The following is a 24,798-nucleotide window of genomic DNA, read 5'->3' as shown; positions in this document are numbered from 1 at the left end:
GCCCTGGTGCCGAGTTTGAGGTTTGTAACATGCAAATTGACGGAGCTATCCCAAGGGGTGTGAATGGGGTGCCCGATTTTCAAAAATTCGCCAAAAATCAGGGGATGATGGGATTGCCTTGAAACTTGGCGTGTGTGTGTATACGCCCATGAGGTGTCATGGTGCCAAACGTGAGGTTTCTAACTTCAACGGAAAAAAAGTTGTTTACTTTTTTAGCTTTCAATGCAAGCCTATGGGGGGGCAAAAACGGAGCTCCGGATCCGATCCGGAGCTCCGAGCGGAGCGGAGCGGAAGTGGGCGGAGCGGGGGCGGGGCGGAGCGACCCGCTCCGAAAAATGGCGGATCTGCAAGTGAAGCGGAGCGGGGGGTCCGTGCACACCCCTAATTTTCACGTACTCTTACCCTATCTCTCTCAACACCAATAAAATCTTTTGATTCTCTGAAATTGGGCTAGAAGTATTGCCAGTTAAGGGGGAAAGTAACTAAGGTAGATTGGTCACCATTGAGGGCCATTCCACTCCCTACAGAGGTGAAGGACCTTTTCTAAAAAAAAAAAATTCAAGCAGCCTGAATTGCTCTGTCAACCCAATGCCAGCAAGGCTCATAAATAGCAGGTTTGCGATGTGGGTGTCACTTGCCCCCAATACTCAATTTCACTATAGAATGGATAAGCCTGCCCCCAAAATGTGTTGCCTGTTCACAATTAATTACAAGCCATTTCAAGGAGATGTTTCGCTTTTGCACTTGCCCGGTTGACATTCATCAGACAAGGATGGCTGCTGCTATTGGTGAATGTCAGAACTTGATTACTAACGCTGTATTCAGTCTCAGAAACTGTCATTCCTTCCTGAGTTTTTTTATGGCCCATTTATTTTCTCCTTTACAGAAAAAAAATGTCCCTGCTCCCATCATTTTCATGAAAGCCTGGGAAAGTTGCATATCCTCCAAGGACAGGGCATGCTTCTATCTTGTGTAAATCGGGTGACCTTTACAAAAGCAAAATGCATGAAAGGGCTGGTGTATGGGGCCATTTGGGCTGGGGGAATAATTCCTGTTCTATTCTTTCCAAGGCATTGATGTAAGGATTTTTCCAAGCCTGTACCATTCAGGTTGGTTTCAGGCAGACACATGTCAATTACGCCTTTACATTCACTGGGTAGATCCTTTATCATCTGGGTATTTAAAACCTCTTTGTTGGTTCTCTTGTGTTTTTTGTGATACGAACCTCCTTATCCAAACCAAGGCTTTTGATGGATTGGTACACAACTAAAGTTCTTGATTGCGTACGTAGCAGTGATGTTTCCTCCTTACTGATCTTATCCTGCTGATGATCCAACCCAATCCCTTAAAAGGGATCACATACTTGCCTAAAAAGAATCATGTTTCCTTCACCTGTCCCTAGACTACAGTTCCATGTGGCAGTGTGAATATGTGAATGCACAAAAATATTAAGCAAAACTAGAACACAGAGAGAGAGAGAGAGAGAGAGAGAGAGAATATTTTCAGGTTCCCTAAGGTTTATTTATTTATTTATTAAACTTATATACCGCTCCCATAGCCAGGACTCTCTGGGCGGTTTACAGAAATTACTGAGGTTACCCAGTACTGGTGATCCAATTACTAAATAAACAATGGGATCACCCATTTCTGCAACTGTGGCCCTCCAGGAGGTAAATGCCAAAAGCTAGTGAGGGACAAATTTGCTGATGCCAGCTTAGCTGACAGTGAAGCTCTCGGGCCCCACTTGGATTTGCTACAGATTGAGCGATGAAAGGCCAACATCCATTCTTCTGTGACGTGACTGATATTTTTTGTTTCACCTGTTATTGTTAATGGGGTTATCGGATATTTTATTGCCTTGAGCAGAGTGATTTTTCAGGAAGGGAACTCATAAATTTGGAAAGAAATAAAATAAATACAGCCAAATGTCATCATCTTAAAGATGTCCTACATTTCCCAAGAAATGTACCCTTTTCTGAAACACTGTTAGAAGTTGCCTTGGGCAGTTCTCCTCTGCTTTAGTTTGTAGTTGCATGTGCTCTCCATAGCCTGTAATGAGCCTGGAGGATGGAGCTGGTGCACTTATGTGTTGTCAACACTGGCTTCTGATTACGTTCTCTGTGCAATCCAAATATCCTACACATTATGCAGTATGACAATGGATCCAATGATCTAGGGAGGTCATGGGCTCTCCCACATTAAAGGCATTCAAGAAGCAGCTGGGCAACCATCTGTCAGGGATGCTTTAAGGTAGATTCCTGCATTGAGCAGGGGGTTGGACTCGATGGCCTTATAGGACCCTTCCAACTCTACTATTCTATGATTCTATATGTAAAGCCCTCAATGGCTTGAGCTATACATGCAGGTCTCTCCAGTGCTATCAAGGCAACTGTGGGATATGGCCTGCAAGGAATCAGTTGGAAGGACCAGAAGCAAAGAACTAGTTAAGATCAGGCCACTGTCAACATCCAGAGCAGCAAACAAAGATCAGAAATGCCAAAGCACATAGAGAGATTTCATGTCTTGCATGGAGAAGGTCTCCGGTCAGCCCCTGGCATATCCCATTAGGATGGGAAAAGACTCCTGCCTGAAACCCTGGAGAGTCACTGCCAGTCGTTGTAGACAATAACAAATAGCCTTGCTCCATATTTTTAACATATATATTATTTTTTATTACATTTATATCCTTCCTATTTTCCTCTTGCAAGGAGTCCAAGCCTCTTCCGGCAGGCCTACCTAGCTGAATTTTAAATTTGCCTTTTAACAATGTGCTGCTTTTAATAATGTATTAGTTTAAAATGTTTTAATTAGTTATATGTTTGCATTTGTGTTGTACCCCGCCTCGATCCGGAGGGAGAGGCAGGTAATTATTATTATTATTATTATTATTATTATTATTATTATTATTATTATTATTATTATTATTATGGCTGCCTACATGATTTTCTTCCTCCTCTCTATTTTATCCTCACAACAACCCTGCCAGGTAGGTTAGGTTAAGAGGCAATAACTGGTGCAAAGTCACCTGATGAGCTTCATGGCCAAGTGGGGACTAGAAGCAGGATCTCCTGAGCCCTGGTCCAACACTCTCACCACTACATCACACTGGCTCCTATAAGGCAGTTTCCTATGGTGCTGGGCCAGCCGGAAGTCCACATCCAGAGCAGAGGTCAGAGAGGCCAGAGGCAAGTATGTAGTCCAGGATAAGCACATAGTCAGGTTCGAAAGGGAAACCTGGTTTTCAGAGGAAGAGAAGCAATGGCTACTGAGGGTTAAATGGACCAATAGCCTGGCTCCATATTTGGAGAAGCACTCAGGGAGCACATTCCAGTGGTAGGTGGGGCCAAAGTCAAGGGGGAGGGGCCAAAGTCAAAGGAGGTGGGGTCAAAAACTACCCGCATACTTTAGCTTAAAGTTCCTGCTGCCAGTAACTAACTCTACAATAGGCATTTCAGCCTTTGAGAATAGAGGAAAAACATGCACAAGCCGGGAAACGACTAAACAATCAAAGGTCAGGGGAAAGAGGGGAACCTCAGAACTCTGGATCTGGACCCCAACCTGGAGGTTCTCCACCCTTCCCTTAAATATATTGCTGACAGGCACAGGAAGGCCCTTCTGACCCAACCTTTTAAAAAACTGACTGGGAGCAGACAGGCAGTAGAGCCCCTGGGAGTGTTGTTGCTGCTCCTGTCCGAAGCATGGGGTTCTTTTGCTGCCTGTATGTCAAAGTTGGCGTTGCAATGTCTGATTTTGCCTATTTTGTCATTTTTAAAAAAACATTATCGTGATAGCATTTTGTGAAACGAGTTGCTTATTGTTGTAACAGTGTACTACTGTAATGATGTATTGGTATTCTTTCTTTGTTTGGGTATTGCGGTTTCGTTAGCTGCTTTGGACACTTTTCATAGAAAAGCTGCATGTACATAAAAGAATGATGGTGGTGCTGGTGCTAATTTCAAAATGTTTGCTACATACTCTAAAGTTAGAATGAGTATACCGTTACCAAATCACATCCCTTTGGAGATGCCAAGAACTGAGGCAAGTTGTTTTTATATTTCCTGTTTAGACTAGAAGGCACACTGACCTCCTTTGGCACTAGTCAAATTTTCACATTATCAGTGTAAAGTCCATGTCACCGTGGGCACTAGACGTCTTGCTCCTTTCCCCCTTTCTTGCCCCTCAGTCCCCTCACCGCAGAGAAGCTCACGAACAGGATGCAAATGTGGGTCATGCATAATGAATCCCCATCCAAAACTTGCATTGGTGTGGTCCCACCCTCTCCCTCGTGTGCCCCAATTGACCACCTCCGTCCACTTCTCCTTCTCCACTGGTGGTGACAGTCTAACCACGTGGCTGCACCTGGAGCCTGCCTTCATGCCACACTGATTGGCTAAGCAGGGCTGTCCATCATCCCACTGGCAGAGGGGCTGCCCCACCTGTTTGGCATGAAGGAAATTAATTGCTATTAAAGCTCAAGCTTTGAACTATTTCCAACTTTCAGAATTTTCTGTGCCTCTATACTGCTCAAGCTTTGGTTTAAAACAAAAATGAGCAAAATTGGTCTGGTAGATCTCGAGTAATAAGCCTTACACTACTGTGTACTTATATAAGATAACAGGTGCTAGGCTTCTGAAACAATGTCTTTTTGAATCCAGTAATAGAACTACTCAAATTAGTATAAAAGACATGAGGCCCTCATCTCAAAATACAGGTGAGACATTAATGTCCTAAAAGCTGGTACCTTTCTGGTTAGGCAACAAGTATATTAATAAGGTCGAGGGGTTTAAATCAGACTACATCTCACATTCGGAAAGTGCAGCCTCTCAGCTTTACGACTTTATTTAGACAAATTACAAGCCATCCAATTATTGCTTTGAGTTATCTGTGCTTTGAGGAAAGCTTTTACCTCTCTGCAATTTCAAACATTGCCTTCAGCGTATTTAAAGGGGAGATATGCCAAAGTCCCTGCAAATTGTCACTTTATGTATTTGTTGCAAGGGAGAATTGTGGCACAGAAGGGGGCACAATGAACGCTGTGTATGAAATTGTTCTTTATATTTCTACCCCCAGGGAGATTTCTGCAGGAATCCTTGACAACATTTTTTTTCTTAAATGATGATAATGAGTGCAATGAAGAGGAGGAGGAAATAATAATGTCAAAAACATGGTAAACAATTGGCACTTCTACCTGTCCAAATATTCCGAATGGAACGCCGGAAATGTCAGAGAGAACGATGCTGCAGTCTGTTGAGGATGACAAGATGAAAAGGCCGTTGTTCCGCCTGCAGGTCTCCAGGCAAGTGATACAGTCATCATGTGCCTGAAATGATCTGATCAGAGGGGGCGGCTGAGTTTCCATGTTTTCTCCCCAGACAAAACAGTAATCCTGGAGGACAGCAGGCAATAGAGAAGGGCTGAAATTATCAGAGGAAAAAGACAGGTGGCAGGAATAGGTTTTGTGCCGGGGACCACATTGCCAATGTAAAGTTGGTGAGTTGCTCTTCTCTATTGCACAAAGAAGAAAGGGAGGAGTAGGTTCTAGCAGCCTGACCCAGCCTGGCTCTCTCCAGATGTCTTGGACTACAGCACCTATCATCCCCAGCCAGCATTACCAAAATGAGCCGTACATACTGCAGAACTCTGTTGAGCCAAAAAAGAACTGGGTGTCCCAGTGATGGACATCCCTTAACAACGCCCAAATGTTGACCCCTCAGTGTGGTAACAATACAAATTAGCCCAACCCACACAGTTGTGGTCCTCTTCATAAGAGCCCTGCCAGATCAGACCAAGTCTCTCTCTAGCCAAGCATCCTTTTCCCATCTCTGACCAGCCAGATGCTTCCAGGAAATCCATAACCAAGACAAGAGGTCAGTAGGCTTTGTCCTATTGTTGTTACCTCAACAACAGCATTGCCTTGTTGGCCTCGGAATATGGAGGTAATGCTATACAGGAGGCACCAACGGTATCAAACTTTAAAGACACATTTCTTTACCCAGCCTTCCCTGAGAGAATGTGCTGCCCAGCCTGTCGGTTAGTAAATACTGTGATGTTTTAATTGCTTTTAATGTTTTATTAATGTTTTAGCCATTTTTATATATTTTAATTGGTTTATAATATACAAGTGGTTCACAAGATACATCATAATAGATGCAACTTGTATCTTGTGAACCACTTAGAGATATTTTTAAATATGTTAAATCTATTAAATAATATCGTTATCATCATCATTACTGAATTGGTCTAATCCCCTTTTAAAGACATCCAATTACCCACAACACATTCGCCCTAGTCAGGCATTATGCTCATGATTAGGTCCAAATGCTGCTCAGCGCGTGTGAGACTTTGTCCCAGTCTCACTGGCACTGAGTAGCCCTCCTCCCTGGCATTCAAACATATAGTGAGAACTTCCGCAGGGAGAAGGATGTTGCGCATTCCCCCGACGGTGCGGGTTCCTATTTCAGCAGGGCATTGAATCCACAATGGGTTTCCATCAGACCCAGCCAGAACCATAGAGGAGCTATCCAAGGTGCTGACCCATTTTGTGGCTAAGGCTTCAGCACTTTGGATAGCTCCTATTTCAATAGGAACCTCTAGCCTCCAGGGCCGGTGACGTATACAAACACAGAGTGGATTCACTGCCTCACTGAAATAGGAGCCACTAGCCTCCATGGGCCACTGGAAAAACACAGACTTCCATATCACCTCGTATTCTGATAATGCAGGGTTCTAGACTGTAAGCCTGAGGGCAGGGACTGTCTTTTTTGCTAAGTGTAAGCCGCTCCGAGAGCCTTTTTTGGCTGAGGAGCGGGGTATAATATGATAAATAAATAAATAAATAAATAAATATAAGCATTTGTACACAAAGTTGTGTGCAAAGACCCTCTCCCTGCAGACATTCATGCTTTTAACTGCTTTTACTGCTTTTAAATTATATATTGTTTTAACTTGGATCATGGTTTAATTTGTTTTTAACTGTGCATATTTATTGTTTTATACTGTATGTTTGTATCTGTATGCCAATCTGAGATCTTAATGATATAGGGTGAGATATAAATGCTTTAAATAAATAAATAAATAAATGTGCAGATGCAGCGAGGAGGGGGTATTTTATCCTGATTTACTGTTCTCATTGCTATTATTCCCTTATTTCTGTTTTGTGTAACCCGTTCCCCCATTCATATGTTTTAATGTGATTTTAGACTGTAAACCTCTAGGCAGGGTATTGCTGTTTTATTTGTATATTCTGTACAGCACCAAGTACATTGTTGGTGCTATATTATTATTATTATTATTATTATTATTATTATTATTAATAATAATAATAATAATAATAATAATAGAATCATAGAATAGTAGAGTTCGAAAGGATCTATAAGGCCATTGAATCCAACTCCCTGCTTATTGCAAGAATGCACCTGAAAGCATCCCTGTCAGATGGCTGTCCAGCTGCTTCTTGAATACCTCCAGTGTGGGAGAGCCCACGACCTCCCTAAGGATTTGGTTCCATTGTTGTACTGCTCTAACAGTCAGCAAAGTCAGGGGGAGGAGCTACTTGCCCTTGCTCACAAGTTAGATGTGGTCTTACATATAACACCCAAATAGAGATACCCTGGCAGCAAATTCCACATTGGCCAAGAAATGGACTGAGCCAGTTTGCACAATCACCATCATCCACTATGACTTATCTAAGCCATGCTGGATTGCAGTGGTTGCCAGTGGCCATTTTGAATATTCAAGCCATAGCAGGCACTCACCATGGCCTAACATTTCATGTGAACCCTCACATAACCTCTGGGCTGTTTCAGGGTATTAATAAATTTACATCTGGCACCCTCCAGATGTTTTGGACATCAACTCCTATCAGCCCTGGGTATCACGGCCAACACCCAAAAATGCTGGGGGTTGTAATCCAAAATATCTGGAGGCAATCAGATTGAGCAAAGCCTATTTATTTATTTATTTATTTATTTATTACATTTTTATACTGCCCAATAGCCGACGGTGTCTGAGCAGTTTATAAGATACAAAAAGTCAAGATTTAAAACATTTAAAAATCTAAAAATATCATATAAAACCAGTATAAGTTACAGTCCAGGGAAAGCTTGTCTGGAGAGATACGTTTTCCGTCTCCCAAACTCCACGAGGGAGGGTGTTCCAGACAGTGGGTTCTGCTACAGAGAAGGCCAGACATCAAGGTTCTTCATGGTGACATTCTGTTCATTTAGCCCATTAACCTGTTTACTTTGACTAATAGTAAACAGTAATTACTAATAGTAATTACTAATAGTAATTCCACATCTCAAAACAATGTCTATCCCAGCCCACCTATTTAATGTTCTCGCTGGAGATGCCTGGTTTTGAACCTGAGACCATTTGATTGTAACATACATGCCCTCCATCAGGGTTTTTTTTCCTCCTCTTTAAAAACATCCTGAGCAATTCCATTACATTTTTTTAAGTGCTCATGTGAAATTAAATTTTGGGCCCATTCTTTGAAGAGGAGCTTTATTTCTTTTCAGTTTGCTTCCCCTCTACCAGGCAATGTATCACTCTTTCCTCTTACCTCTATGTTCCATATCTTCACCCATCCAAGGAGATCCCCTGTGATGAGATACTGGCTTCTTTCATCAACAGTCATGATAATAGACCCCACTCCGCTGTGTGCCTCAAACTCTGCCAGGAGCCTGCTCCTCTGTGTATTCCAGAATCGGACACGACCAGCACCTCCGCAAGACACCAGGTTTGCTCCTCCTCAAACATGAAAAGCAATAGTGCATTAGGAAGGTTAGTTCAGGGCACATTGAATCCAAAACTATGGCCCTGGGATCAAATGAAGACAGAGGAAAAGCACTCTCTGAGGCCACCTTCCCCAATGCGGTTCTCCAGACGTGTTGGTCTACAACTTCCATGGTTCCCCAGCCAGCATGGGCTGGAGATAATGAAACTTGTAGTCCAACGCATCTGGAGGGTGTCAGTTTTTTGGTCTCTAGGTGTTTTGAAGGCCCTTGTAGGAGACCTCTTCAGTGGAGACCCCACCATCAGTGAGTCCACCTTCTCACTGCTATCGGCACCAGCTGCTATTTCTCCTCCTCGACTTTTGCATCATTGCTGCCGCTTGCTTGCTTGAGAGCCAAGGAACAAGTAGGCAGTGGCATCCATTGCTCCTCCTCCTCTGCACCATTGTCTGGGCCAGAGCAAGAGGCAGGTGAATGAGCAGGTTGCACTGGTGAACAGCAGGAGCAAGTCCAGGGTTTTTTTTTCGTCAGTGGGCCCTTGGCAGGTGCCTGGCCATGCCGACCCTTAACACTAGGTTGGGAAAGGAAGCTCCCAGATGTTCTAATGTATGAAACTGCTTTATACCAATTCATGCCCTTGATCCGTCTAACCCAGTTATTAACTGGGGCCATTTGTACACATGCCTTTTCCCCCGGGATCAACCCTGTGCATCCAAATGACACACAGGGGATCCCGGGAGCAGGCAGAGATGATCCCTCCATTTGCCTGGGATAATCCTTAGGTGTAGAAAGGGCCTGGGTTAGATGGATCTGAATCATTAGCTCAGATTAATAAGTGGGGCCAGAAGGTCTGAACACATACTGTAAGTCCTATTCTGGCCAGCTTGCATCGGCTGTCAGTATGCTCCACCCCCAATTCAAGGTGCTGGTTTTAACCTATAAAGCCATACACAGCTTGGGGCCACAGTATCTGATGGAACACCTCTCCTGACCTGAACATACCTGGACACTATGACCAACTTCCGGGGGGGGGCTCTGAGTGCCTCCTCTGAGGGAGACTCAGAGGGTGGCAACAAGAGAGAGGGCCTTCTCTGTGTTGGCCCCCGACTATGGAATGAGCTCCCCACTCAGGCCTGCCAGGTCAACTGTCATCTTTTCAGCGCCAGGTCAAGACTCCCCTCTACTCCCAGGCATTTAATGGCATTTAGTGGCATATGATGGAGCAATTATGCCAGTCATCTAAACAGGTCTAGTATTTTATTGAAACTGTTTTTAGCTGTCCAAACTGCTTAAAATTTTGCATATGTAAATGCATGCTGAATTTTATACTGTATTTTTATATTGTATTTTATTATTTTATGAAGCGTTGTAAACTGCCCAGAGAGCTGGGCAGTTCACCACCACCACCACCACTATCATCATCATCATCATCCACTGTTGTCTGCTTGGCTGGTGGTCTTTGGTAAAGTCTTTTCTCACAACTGCCACTTTGGCATTCAGCTAAGCACCCCCACTTTTCCCTTACTTTAGGACACATATGGGATGCATCTGCCTATGATAGTCACTATTGTGTGACGGGTAGTGTTGGACCTGGATCAGGTAGACCTGGGTTCAAATCCCTGTCATGAAGTCCCTGCCAGCCCAAGTGCTCTTATGGGTAGGCACACCAGCATGGCTTCCAATGCAGATGTCAGAGTGTGGGATCTCAAAAGTGCAGACCATGGGCACCTGACCAGATGTTTTGGATGCATTGGCTTCAAAAGCAGATAAAGTTTGGCATGGGAGCAACCCAGTCTCCTATCCATCTTGCAAAGAAGTGAAAGATCAGACCACAAGTGACTTGCAGGCTTTGGATGGGTCAGGGATAAACCAGGAGAAGGACATAGTTCACCATGTTCCAAAGAAAATTGGAACATGTTTTTTTCCGTTCCTAAGTGCTGTGCAACCCAATCCTGTGCATGTACACCTGGGAGTATGTTCTACTACATTCAGTGGGACTTGCTCCTATGGAAGTACACACAAGATTACTCCCTTAACCTTGAATTATTCTTCTGGCATGTCCTGCATGAGAGTGGTACAATGAAACTGTGTATCACTTCCTTGGTTTATCTTTCTAAATGCAACGCTTCTTTTCTCGTCAGTAGCCATTATCCACTGTGTGTGAGCCCCATTAGATTTGTATTTTGTTTGTTTGACTTTTAGTATCTATTTTAATATTGCACCTTTCCAACAGCAGTGAAATATGGCCCAATCCATAGACTCCCCACTCCGAAAAAAGTTATAGTAATAAGAAATCGGACCTCGGGAACCTGTTTTCAAGACCTTTTATTTTTCTATTTGCAAAACTTGCACATGAGACTGTAAATCTTTATGTAAATGGCTTTCTCTTTGGCAAACCAAAGTTCCTCTTGTCAATTGTATGTACTTTATGGACACCAAAGAACCCTAAATAATCCTTAAGGCAACAGATTTCCCAAATCATTGCCGATAAATCTGCAGAAAGATTCCAATTTGCCTTGGAGGGAAAGAACGATAATTTGATTCAGAAAACACCTGGAAAAAAACAGCTGTGAAATGATTTTATAGTCTCAAGATTAGCGGCTGTGAAGCTCCCAACTGGACCAAATTCCATCACGACTTAACATCCTGCAGTGCCTCACTGACTCGCAGGGGGCATAAATCAATACTGAGTTTGATTCTCTGCATGTAAGCAGCCTTTTACTACTGACTTGCTCATTTAGGTTGCTGGAATTCATTGTCTATATCAGGGACAGTCATCTCAATTCCCACTGAACTAGGAGGGGAGTTAGACGAGTACCGGGCCAAAGTATTTTTGCCCAGCGGTATTCAGTGGAGGTGAGGGGGGGGGGGAAATGCCCCCTGAAGATTGGATTGATCTTCGGGGTGGATGAATTCTAAGAATTGGTGGCCACTTGCACATTGTCCCCAAAGAAGAAATGCATCACCAAAGAAAAGGACAAAATTGGGCGCCAAATCGAACATTTACATAGGCAAATTTATAGCTATAGGTGCAAATTTAAAAAGAATAGCTGCTATTTATATAATAATGCAGTAGATCTCACACTAGTGGGGAAGAGTAACAAGGTGACCTGTGTGCCTGTCCAGCCATGAACTGTGGAAGAGCAACTTCCAGGCCCCTGGACTCTCCTTCCTTTTGGTTCTTTAGGTAAAATCCAACATCAGTCCTACTTAGAATCATAGAATAGTAGAGTTGGAAGGAGACTATAAGGTCATCGACTAGACCCATTGAAATGAATGGAACTTAAATTAGGCTAGGGCTAGATCTACACTTTATACTGGTATTGAAGTGCACTGTTGGGGCACATTACACATTCCATATACTGCTTTCATAGTATTCTTTCCTGCTTTTTATTCCACATTATCCAAAATACTTCCTACAAGGTACAAATACACACGAGGGAGATAGCATCATCATGATGGGATCATAATGATTTGATACAAGGTGTTGATCTTGCCTTAGTCATGACTAACCTAAATCCCATTCATTTCAGTGGGTCTGTTCTAGGTAGGGCTTGTGTTGGATTTTACCCTTTGACTTTTAACCGGTCTTAAACCGGACAGCCCTTCAAATAGTGAACACCACCAAAACAGAGGACTGTCTTCCATAAAGTTGGATACCTGGCTACCCAGGAAGGGGGGGGGCTTACCTTTAAATACAAGTTGGCTGAGGGTCTTTCTTCTTTTACTCCACCCCCACCCCATGTAAAATGCATGGCATCTCAAGCGGCCGCTTGAACTGCTCTCAGCAGCTCTGCCATGTTCTTAAGGACAGAATGACCCTGGGAACAATACTATGTTGCTGAATAGCTCTCTCCTTTTCACGGGGAACAAAAGGTAGGAGCGTATTGGGTCCAGCTTAAATATAAACCCACATGTAAAATATCGTCCTTGTGTGGGGCAGGCTGCAGTTCTTAAAAGCTGCTAACCAGTGAGCTTCCCCCGCCTTCCGCCCCACTTCTTTTTGTCAGAGAAGAGAAAAGATCAGCACCCATGAGCCTGTTCAAAGTCTGTTTGGCAGAGGGAAGCAAAGTTGTGGACGCCATGACATCCTTGTCTGCCCTTCCTACAGGCAGGCCCTGGAGACCTGCCTCCAGCTGCTGCCAGGGTTTGCACAGGGTCTAATTTCATTTTTAGCAGTGTATATTTACTGTTTTTATACTGTATGCTTTTATCTGTACACCGCCCTGAGATCTTATTGATATAGGGTGGGATATAAATGTTATAAATAAATAAATAAATAAATAAATAAATAAATAAATAAATAAAAGAATGCTGTGCCATTCTGATCACAAGTATACAATACCTCACAAGTATATGGGGGTATCCGCACGTCGTACCGAGACCGCAGTGCGACGTGAAAGCAATCGTGTAACTTGCCTTTGGAAGAGCCGAGGAAGAGGCGTCCTTGCCGCCGCCGCCGCCACCCACAGACCTCCTCGCCGGCCGGCGAGGAGAGCTCGGCTGAAGAAGGCGGAGTGGAGAGTGGAAGAAGCTCTCCACCCCGCCTTCTTCCCCCGAGCTCTCCGTCCCAGCCGGTGAGGAGGTCTGTGGGTGGTGGTGGCGGCAAGGACGCCTCTTTCTCGTCTCTTCTCTAGGCAAGTTACATGATCACTTTGGGGCCGCACTGGGGTCGCTTAGAAGTGGTCTCGGTACGACGTGCGGATTCCCCCCTGGATTCATGGCCACCCTACATACCGTTGTAGGGATGGGAAAACAAGGGATGTTCGGAAAGCCAGATGTGAGGTCAACCAGGAGCCCATAGGATTCCCCTCCACTCCCACTCACTCCCCCTCCCAGCCAGAGGACTTACCTGAAGCTTCTGCTCATGCCAGTGAGCTGCCCATCCTCCAGGAGAGCCACTCTGGACTGCTGTAGATCTATTGTTGTTAATTATGGTGGTCGGAAATTGCCTTTTCTGGCTGCTGTAGTTAACAACAGTAGATCTATGGCAGGTCAGAGCAGCTCTCCTGGAGGATGGGCAGCTTGTTGGTGCAAGCAGAGGCCTGGGGGCATTGGCCGGCCATTGGGCCGAATCAGTCCGAAGCACTTTGGCTGCTTTGGGCCGAGGCAACCGAATCCAGTCCTGAACTGATTCAGGTCGAGGCAGGCCAAAGCGGCCCGCTTCAACTTGGATTCAGGGTCCGGGACTGAGGTGAAGCACACCCCTAGTATAAACCAAACCATAGAAAATGAAACAGAGACAAAGATACTTATCCTCTACCTGTTGCTGAAGTGTTCCTGGCCTCCAAGAAGAAGAGCCTAGTAATAGCACTGCAGCTCTCTGCATCAGAGGTAGTGTAGTCTGATGCAGATAATGTATGTCTTCTAGGGGACAGCCTGCTGGCAGAAGTCGCGCTCCCCTGCACCTGAGAACCTGTGGCAGAAATTCCCAATTAGGGTCTAGAAAAGAAAGATGTGTTTTCCACGTGCCAACAATGGTGAAAATCCAGAGCACTTGTGACTGCTGTCTCTGCCCATGGTTGGTTTTTGTTGTGATTTGCTTCTTAGCAGCTGCCTGCACAGAATCCCAAAACGGCCTCTAAAACTCCTTTTGTGTTTTAAACATCAGTTTGGGGAGATTGGCATGAGAAATGCTAAAAGAGAAACACTACAGAGGGAAGTGAGAATCCTTCCAGTGACTTCTTTGGGGCTAAAATACTAGAATAATAGAAAAATACGCTGTTATTTATACCATAAATAACCCAGTGGTGGTTTTTCTATCAGCAACTCTCCCTTCCAAATTCAAATATAGCCATGAGAGGTAGAAACTTCCCCCTTTTTGAGAGAGAGAGAGAGAGAGAGAGATGGAAACTGGGGTTTTCAAAAGCTATAAAACCTATTCTATTTTGCACACATGCCACACTGGTCATGAATCACTGGTTACATTTGGATGACACAGTAAACAATGGCATGCCTTGATAAGAATGAGCCCCTCCCTTTTTGTGCTCTGATATGACCACAGAGGAGGAGTTTGGAAGCTTTTGATTAATTATAGCTTGTAGTGTCAACTGAACCTGACAAACTGTGGTTAATCTTAACTATGTTTGTTTAAAACAAGCCAACTGAAAACCATCGGTTATGAAGCTGACTAGTTTCAACAAAGCATGGTTACGATTAATCACAGCTTTCTGGACATAATGATAAACTTTCGTTAATCAAAAAAGGAAGTGAATGTTTCTATTTTCCTCCTCGAGGTCACACTAGAGGAGAGAGAAGCATGAGAGACTGCGGGGGGAGGGGTCTAGGCTCATTCCTGTCACAATAAACCAGGGTTTATTATGATGTCCTAATATAGCCATTGTGTCTGTATACATGAAAGGCAAACAGCGTATTTTTCTATTATTCTAGTATTTTAGTCCCAAAGAAGTCACTGGAAGGATTCTCACTTCTTTGCAAATGAGTTTTGTACAGAAAATGGTTTGTTTTCCCCTTTTGCAAATAAGGAAAGGCTGGCTGGTGGAGAAGTAACCTATTTTACCTTTACTGAAGAACGACTGAAACAAAACTGTTTGGCAAAACACACAGTAGCTTATTATAAGGGTATTTGATGGTTTTAATTATTGGTATTTTGTTAAATGTTTATTCGGTTCTGAGCTGATTTCATGGCAGGCTGTGCTTCTCTGTTCGTTCCGTGTTGATATGGCCTACAGGTCAAAATTATAAAATTGACTTTGCCTGCTGCATAGTGAATGAGGAAAGAAGCTTAAAAATGAAGACTGCTTCTCGTTAGAAAAGAGTTGAAACTAGGGATGTGCTCCGCTTCTCCTCGAACCGGAGAAGCAGGAGCGGAGCGGGGGGCTTCGCCTACCCTTAAGGCGGAGGTGAAGAGGATTGGGGGGGGCAGCGGAGTGTTGCGAAGAGGATAGAGGTGAAGGCGGATCCTTCACCTCGATCCGGAGCTCCGCAAGAAAGGTAAGTGGGGTTTACCGGGCCCTGTCGCTGTCGCTGTCACCCATGCGGCGATAGCAGCAGGGCCTGGTAAGCCCCCCCTCCTCTCCCTTACCTGCATCCATCCGCGGTCCCTCGGCTTCTTCAATTGAGCCCACGGCTCAACCAGGAAGTCTAGGCCGCACTGTGGCCTAGACTTCCTGGTTGAGCCGCGGGCTCAATTGAAGAAGCCGAGGGACCGCGGACGGACGCAGGTAAAGCCCCCCTCCCCCTTGGTCTCTGCAGGTAAGGGAGAGGAGGGAGGGGACCTTACCTGGCACCACTCCCCTCCACTGCGGAGCTCCGATTCGGAGCAGGAGCTCTGCGGCGAAGAGGAGCGGACTATGGGCAGAGTGGCACGGAGCGGGCCGATCCGAAATGTTCGGATCGGCCCGTGGGGCGGAGCGGGGGGTCCGTGCACACCCCTAGTTGAAACCACCCCACCCCTGCCCACACTGCTTTTTTAAATTTGAGGGAAATTGCTAAGAAAGAATCCCTCAAATACATCTGTGAAGCTCACTTGTGCATATGGTCATATTTTAGAAAATGACTCTAATATTTTTCTTTCTTACCAGCTGGCTTCTGAGCTTGATTTAACAGTTGAGTAAGATGCTTCAAGTTGGCTAAGGTCTCCATCCTACCACATCTGTTCATGGTATTACATGTGTGTATTACACCATGGCAAGAATCCAAACAGCTTCTTTTTCAGTACACACAAGAGCTTATAGACACTCAGTATGATCCTTGACTGTTTCCCCCCACTGAATAGCAGAGACTGTGTCAGATCACAACCTGATCTTTAAACTCTCACTCGGTTTCAAAGCAGTTTGAGATGCAACATGGTACAGGCGAGGAGAGGGAAGGAGGAGGATGTTGTTTGAGAAACAGCAGCCCTAAACCCATGTAGTGTGCGTTCCTTGGGTCCCAGCCAGTAAGAATTATCAACTCCGTAAACATGCAGATATTGTTAGGAAGGCAGGATGATAATTAGTACCCATCCTAAGCATATTTTTTTTAAAAAAATGTGGGAGTACATGGCAACTTGAGATTTCTTGCTTACAAGCATACATTAGCTGAGGTGGAGCTGGGGGGGGGGGTGCGCATGAAAAAGCTTCAAAATATGTCAGATTCCCCAAATCTGTAAGGATAAAATTTTCTGGAAGCAACCGAGAACATAAATCCAAAGGCAGGTACAAGCTTATGTGTTTTGGCATCTTTCTCGTCTGCCAGCCTCTGGGTCTATCTGCACCTCCTTCTGCCTCCTCCTGCAATCTGAATGATATCACCAAGCTCCAGGTGCCAGAAGAGAGAGTAGAGCTAAACCCCCACCTACACCCCATTTCACCATTCCATTCGTGGGCAATGAAACTGGAGTATGTGTCGGCAACTGAGGAGCAAACTATGGTGAAAGGGACAGCAAAGTAAACCGGATTTATCCTCCTTTCTGCCATGACTTGACAAAAAACCATGTGGATGTTTGGCTCCCACCCTTTCACATGCAACATATAACTATAATATTGTACATTTATATGGACCTACAAATCTACAGTGGTTATATGTGGAATTAGAACCCCAAGATATAAAGGGAGAGCATTGGCTATCCTGGTCAACCCTGGCGCTGTTTAATCATATATGCATCCTGCCTTTCCATACAGGATGATCAATGCAGATTTTCCTTTTCTGGTAGGCTCCATCTTTTTGCCTTGTTCCAACCGTATTTTCTGGGTTCTTCGTATACCTAGTCCCTAAGTTGAATGCTTCCAGTTCCCTCTCTCCACAACAATATATGAGCCTTCCAATGATGGACCACCAGCACAATGAGTTCGGGGCAAACAGAAGCCGTCAGCCAGCATCAGCCAAATCAAATGTAATAGGGTCCTTCCAGAAGTGAGAATCTAGAGGCCTTACATCCAGAATCATGCCCAAGTCTGCCCCTGTTGGCTCATTAAAATCTCCACTCCATGATTTAGAGTTGAGAAATCTTCTTTCAATATCGTTATTTCAGTCACATCCATTAGAGGCCGTTCCTGGCACATCTAGATCCAGGGATTAATTATCGGGTGAAAATTAACGTATCCTTGAATTTGTCACTTTAAAAAAAGAAGAAGACACAGGATCAATAGATCAAGCGTCTCCTTTCTTATCATTTCTGTCTAGCATTTTAAGTCTCGAAGCCACCCCGACAGCAGGATTTGCGATATATATCTTTTAAAATTTGTCTTGGGAGAAGTGTCAAGCAACTTAACTAAGAAATATAAAAACGATGCGTTGAGGCATTCTGTATCATTAGCAGAGGATCTGTTTTCTCTTCCTGCCACAGTGCACACTGCTTCACACACACACATTTTACACCCACCAGTTATTCTTCCATGATGGAAGCTGCAGTTTGTAGAGGAGGGAACAATTACGGATTGCCTGCTGGCATGGCGCTTAATATATGATAACCATTAGTGTGTGAAGACTTTCAACCAAATGAAATTTTTCAGGTTATGAACAGCCTCAAGGGGAGGCTCCACAAGGCTCTGTGGCACGAGGGATGGCTACAATTATTTATCACCCCACAGTAAAATAAGGCCAAAAAAAAATTAAGGGAATGCTCCCTGCTGAAGGCAATAATATAAAAATGCTGACGTAGATCCAGGGCAATAAACAGAAGAAATCGCCTTGAGAGCGATGGAGAATTAGCGAACGCCTCTCAAGGAAGAGCAACCTCGCTGCTGTCTTTTGTCACTCTGACAAGGCAACGGCATAAACAATCCCTTCACAGGAACTCATTATTAGTAATTTCATAGATCACAGTTTTTCTAGCCTGGTTGATCCCAGAGGATGAAAGAACTAGAGTGCTATGAGGGTGAAAACAAAGGAGAGTTTACCAAGTGGTCATTTGCTGGCAGTAGCCTAACAGCCACATGGGGAGCGGACTGTCTATAGCAGGCGTGAGCAATGTGCACCTCACTGCTTGCATGCAGCCTCTGCTGACCCCAAATTTGGGATAATTTTTATTTTGAGAAGAATTAGCATCCATAGCAGCTATGCAATGGCAAAAGGTTCAAAATTAACTTGTCTGCAGCTCAATTTGACCCTTTTAGTGTCAAGAAGTTAATGTTTACCCTTTGGCAGTCTCTTGTGCTACAGGCACTATTTTTAGTTTTAATGTTTTATATATTTAGTGTCCACAGGTGAACATGGCAGGTGCCCGGGGGTGGCCCTTGCACCTCCCACAGTTGCCCACCCTGGTGTATAGTATCTGCCCTTGCAATAAGTGGGATGTTACCAGTGCTCTCTTTTCTAGGACTTCCAACCTAGTATAGATTTCTTGGTGAAATTATTCTCCCCTTACAGACAGATGATCAGTTCCATGTGGGAAGGAGGAAGGCCTTCTCTGCCAGGTGAAGACCTTTTTATTCTCTCAGCATTTTAACAGTCTATAAACTTAATTTTAACTTTGCTATTTTAACTTTGCTGTTTTAACTTTGTATTTCTGCACTGCTGCTGATTTCATCCTGGTTGTGCTTTTGTATTGTATTTTATATCATGCTTTTATACTGTTTGCGTTATACTTCGAATGGTTTTAATTTTTGAGAACCACCCAGAGAGCTTCAGCTATTGGGCGGTATAAAAATGCAATAAATAAATAAATGTGTGATTCGACATCCAGTATGGCTAGTTACTGCTGGGGAATTAATGGGTGATCCATATTTTCGACTAGACAGCTCTTATCTCAGGCTAAAGTGGATGCCTCTTCAGGCTATCAGCCAGGTGTCTGGAGTGGCATGGCGCCAATTTCCACCCCCTTCTGTACTATGACCTTCCATCATGCAGCATCGCTAGATGCCTCTAGGCTATGGCCAAAGTTCAGCACCACAGTCCCTGTGGACAGTTCCCTGTTTTGTCTAATGCAAATATTGTCTACAACAGATGTTTTGTACTACAACCCCCATAATCCTTGACCAGTGGCCATGTTGGCTGGGATTATGGGCCTTGCAGTCCAAAACATCTAAAAGGCACCAGGTTGCCTACTGATTGATACCAATCTTTGGTGGGTGGGTGGGTGTCGGGGGGTGTCCTTGAATTTAGCAACCCCAGATTGAAAGTTACAGTTTGGTTAGTCAAAAAACTTTAGCTTTCCTGTACAAAGCACAGTCCTAACTCTCTCCCTGGGTCTTAGTGCTCCCTGCCTCTAAACCAGGGGCAGGCAACTTGGACTGCAACCCCATTGATCCCTTACCATTGGCTACATTGGCTAGGGTTCGTGGGAGTTGCAGTCCAACAACTGTTTGTTTTATACTTTGAATTGTTTTAGTTTTTGTGAACTGCCCAGGGAGCTTCGGCTATTGGGTGGTATAAAAATGTGATAAATGATAAATAAAAAAAAATCTGGAGGATCATGAATTTCCCATCTCTGCTTTAATAGCTTCTTCAGCTTTCCAAAGACGAGGGTCCCATTACATTACACACCAACCTGAGTTAGACTTCAGTGATCTTTCAGGATTCCAATGAAGCTTCATGCAGGCATTTTCCGTACTGTTATTCCACACCACAATTTCACCGCCAGAGCTCCCTGAATTAGACAATACAAAAATCAATGTGCTATCAAGGAGGGCTGTGTGGAATGATGAGACTTTGTTATATGTTAGGGGTGGAAAGTAAAGGTGGAAGCATTGTCAAAATGCTGTGCACTTTGGTGGCTTCACATGCCTACAGGGAATACAAATCAGGGCTATTAGAACAGCTTGATAGCAAAACAAACATTTTAAAAATCTGTTCTATAGATATTAATTAAAGCCACACATCCTATAACCTGTGTCACCCAATCCTGTCTTGTCCCTCTCTGATTTCTATTCTCAGCTTTCACCTTCGCTTATGAAATGTTCTTTAAACATTTCCCCCATCTAGGATCTCAAACTTTGTGCCCAGGTGTTCCCCACAACCACCTCTATTCAGAGACTGACTTGAACAAGTGACTGGATTGCAGATCAGTTCACAAACATGTTCTACAGTACATAACAGATCAGTTAACTCGTATTTGAATGAGGAAGTGTTGGGCCTCTTTCAGTTTCAAGACAAATCACATCCTGAACCTGCCAGCAGGTTATTAACGAAGGATAAAGGTTCAACAATGGGATGGCACTTCTCTGATCTGGCCATGGTCACATATGCCTTGGCTAAATCCCATTTGAACATGCTCTATGTGGAGCTGCCTTCAAAAACTGTTCAGCTGGTCCAGAATGCTGCAACCAGACTGTCGAACAGGGCTGGTTAGAGGGAGCACGTGACTTCCTTCTTACAGCAGCTTCACTGGCTACCTGCCTGTTTCCTGGAAAAATTCAAAGTGCTTGTTATGTTCTATAAAGACCTATACAGCTTGGAACCTGGATACCTGAAAAACCACTTTTTCCCATATGACCTTGCCCAGGTCTTAAAACCTTCAGGAGAGACCCTTATTTTCAAGACCACCACCTTCAGGGAAACGTTTGATGGCAACATCAAACAGGGCCTTCTCAGTGGCTGCTCCCTGGCTGTGGAACCCTGCCATGGGAGGCTAAGTTCACTCCCTCTCTGCTGTCCTTCTACTGGCAGGCAAATACAGTTTCATTCAAATGGGACTTTAGTGTGTAACCAAGTCTGCTGAGCTGGATGCTGTTTTTACTCTGTTATGGTTTAAATAGTTTTAAATTGTTTTAAATTCATGGGAGAAAAGACTACCAACAGCTACCAGTCCTGATGGCTATGTGCTAACTCCAGAATCAGAGGCAGAAAGCCTATATGCACTAGTTGCTGGGGAACATGGGTGGGAGAGTGCTGTTGCACTGTGTCCTGCTTGTGGGTCCCTGGTCGATAGTTGGTTGGCCACTGTGTGAACAGAGTGCTGGACTAGATGGACCATTGGTCTGAACCAACATGGCTCTTCTCATGTTCTTATATTCTTACCCTCAACCCTGCTTTAGATTTAAAACTTTGAAGGGACCTAATTCAAACTGTTTTGGATCATATTTGAAGGTGAAGACAAAACAGCACTGTTATATTAGCACAATCTGTTAAACTTAAAGTCCATTATTAACTCTTCCCCATCCTTCCTACTGACCTGCTTATCTGCCCAAACAATTCAGATGATACCTAGATCTTGCATTTAAATCCTGCATTGAGCAGGGGGTTGGACTCGATGGCCTTGTAGGCCCCTTCCAACTCTGCTATTCTATGATTCTATAAGTGGTTGTGATGACACTGTAAATTATGGAGGGTGAACCTGATTTGGCATTACTGCAACTCTATATCGTAATGTTAACCCAGTATTAAAATGCTTTAACCCATCATCACAATATCAGTCCAGAATCAGACCAAGATGAAGGTGACAATGGCAAGTCTTAAGGGATTCCTTACAGTAGTGAAGAACATGGAAAAACAGCACCGTTGAGAACTAAGCGGCTGAGTGCACACATTATTTTTTCCCCCAGAGGAAATGCAACTGCATGTATCCACTGAATCATGAATGCCCTCTGCTTATTTATTGCTATGTCATGAAATTCATTTTATTTATTTATCTCTAAAATGTATAAACTGCCCTTCATGCACAGCGGATCCCAGTGCAGTATCAACATTTTTTTTTATAAAAAAGAAGCAAAAAGCAAATCCATTATAAAAACAACAACATACAATTACAAATTAAAAGGCAAAAACAACAACAGCAACAGTCCCATGTGTACCCAAGCTGTTCAAGAGTAATCCTGTAAATGTTCATCAAATCCCATAGTTAAGCTTGACATGAATACCAATGAGCAGTGTCAATGGTATTAGAAAGTATCTCATACTTTGGAACATGCAAAATCATTTTCCTAAGGTATGCAAGTTTCATTGACCTAAGAGAACATTTGGCAGACTCAAGGTCACAATGGCTGCATTGGGACATTACATTAAACCAGGGTGTAGTGTTACAAGAACAAGCCTAGCCTTCCCTGGGGTTGTATGCTCCTTCCGCATTTACCCTCCTCTGGGACAGACACAATTTAGATTAACCTCAGTTTAGCATGTCATCCAAACATAAACTGTGCTAAGTGTTAAACTATGGTTAGTGAAAACAAGTCAGCTTTATAAACCATAATTTGAAGTTGGATAATTTCCACTAAACACAGTTAAGGTTAGTCAGGGTGTGTTTGGATTTGGACAACACAGCAAGCTGTGGTCAGTTGAGACTGAGCAAAAGCTTCCAAACTCTACCTCAGGGCTGTACTAGAATGGAAGGGGAGGTTACTAGGATTGGTCTATGGTTCAGTGTTACATCTGAACCAGCTCAGTGTGTCCAAAAATGGTGGAATGTGGAACAGGGAGTTTGACTGTTCACTACCACTGAGCACAGGCCAAAAGGATGTATGCCACTTTGAATCACATTATCTTCCCTAGAGTGTAAGTCAATGCAGTGAACCAATCATCTCGCTAAGTTTGGATGGTGTGCAGCCAAAGGAGGCACTAAGAGTGGTTAGAAGCTCCACAAACCCATCCTGTTCAGGAACGAATAGCGCTACTGCTGTGGGTGGGGTACCAAAATTGTACCTCTCCCAAGGTGCCAAAATACCTTAAGACATCCCTGAGTGAGAGGAGGAGGAAGAGGAGGAAGAGGATCACACCAGTGGAGGCTGGTGGCTCCAAGATTTTTGGGGCTGTGATTCCAATCTCAGATTCAGTCAGAACCAGCTAGAACCCTAAAGGAGCTATCCAAGATCCTGAACCCATGGGCGGAGCACTTTGGAAAGCCCTTTTAGATTTCAGGCTGGTTCTGGCTGAAACCCAGAATGAAATCACAGCCCCACTGAAATCAAAGCCAGCATCCCCCAACTGGATTAGGCCCATTTCCTATGATACGTTTCCCCAGTCTTCTTAGGAAGCTCTCAGTGGTCTGCATCCTTTTAAGCAATTCAGCTCTGCCAGAGCACAGAAGCTAAGCAACGCAGCAGCAGATCCAGCCATGCGTTTAGATGATGATAACCAAGTCCCAATTTCAGGATGATATATTAGGCAATAAGCATTCCACTACCTGTAACTAGAGTCTGTGGAGGTAAAAATGCGGCACATAAGATGTCGTCCCGGTGCTGAACGCCTCCTCTCCATTCCGAAGGCTGAACAAGAAACTGAGCAAAGTTGTTCAGGCGGAAGACAGTAATCATCCTAACGAGCACAAAGAAAGCAGTGTCAGCGAACCCAATCATTTCTGATCCTCTTCCAAAAAGAGAGCACCCCATGAGAGCCAAGGTCTTGTGTATTCCATATATCCTATGTTACAGGTTTCAGTTGGATCCCTGAGGATCTCTAATAATTTATTTAATAAAAAGGCAAGATTCTAGTCTTCAGGAGTAAAAAGAAAAATTGGGAAATGTAGGGCAGTGTCACAGAAACCAAGCCTGGACCTGAATAGGGTTTTCTACTAGGGGTGTGTAAAGTGGGTCTTCTCTGCCACGGAATTCAATCTAGAGCTCTATGGAGGTGATTCACTGTCTGAATTTTATTTATTTATTGCATAAAAAAATTGCTTTTTCTTTTCTAGAGCCCCTCTCCCTGCCTCGTCGAATTACCCTCGAAGAAGTGCTCAGTATTTGGGTAACCAGTATTAACAGAAATGCTTACAGCTCCCTCAGTTTTAAAGATAAAGAGATACAACTTTGCACAGTGATAGCTCTTAAGGAGGACTTTAGACAAGCTAAGTTTGAATCAGATTGGTTCATGCTGTAATTTTAAAGAATTTTTTAAATGGAAATTAACAAAATGCTTACATCTGCATAATTTTTAAAGATAAAGAGATGAAACCTGGCAAGGTGATATCTCTTAAGGAGAGCTTTAGCCCTACCAAGGTTGAATCAGATCAGTTCATGCTTTGATTTTTTAGGATTATTTTTTTTAAAAAAAAATCCCCACTCCAGTCTTCTCCAGCCTGGTACCCTCCAGATCTATTAGATGGAGCCCCCTGCACCCAGCCACTGAAATAAAGACCCTGCCTGTGCCTGACTCATGTGTAGATGCTTTCTCACTCACCAACTAGCCCAGCAGCACTTTCACACTGTGAAAATGTGGATGATTGACTCCTATGAGTCCAAGCAGAAATGCA

At 43.9% G+C, this 24,798-nt stretch overlaps 1 protein-coding gene across 1 annotated transcript in view; it reads right to left on the bottom strand.

The window, feature by feature from the left end:
• The window catches only part of WDR49 (WD repeat domain 49), a 129,627-nt gene that overhangs the window by 28,688 nt on the left and 76,141 nt on the right, over positions 1-24,798 (bottom strand). The window contains exons 10-14 of the mRNA XM_063131924.1: positions 23,734-23,864; positions 20,167-20,265; positions 13,999-14,151; positions 8,564-8,751; positions 5,189-5,386 (exon numbers count right to left, since the gene is read on the bottom strand). Coding sequence (XP_062987994.1) covers positions 5,189-5,386; positions 8,564-8,751; positions 13,999-14,151; positions 20,167-20,265; positions 23,734-23,864 — 769 coding nt within the window. The remainder of the gene's footprint in view (positions 1-5,188; positions 5,387-8,563; positions 8,752-13,998; positions 14,152-20,166; positions 20,266-23,733; positions 23,865-24,798) is intronic.

Source organism: Elgaria multicarinata, chromosome 8, assembly GCF_023053635.1.
Source record: "Elgaria multicarinata webbii isolate HBS135686 ecotype San Diego chromosome 8, rElgMul1.1.pri, whole genome shotgun sequence".
NCBI classification, from domain to species: domain Eukaryota; kingdom Metazoa; phylum Chordata; class Lepidosauria; order Squamata; family Anguidae; genus Elgaria; species Elgaria multicarinata.
The sequence above is the reverse complement of the archived record's forward strand: the minus strand, read 5'-3'. Positions and strand labels throughout refer to the sequence as shown.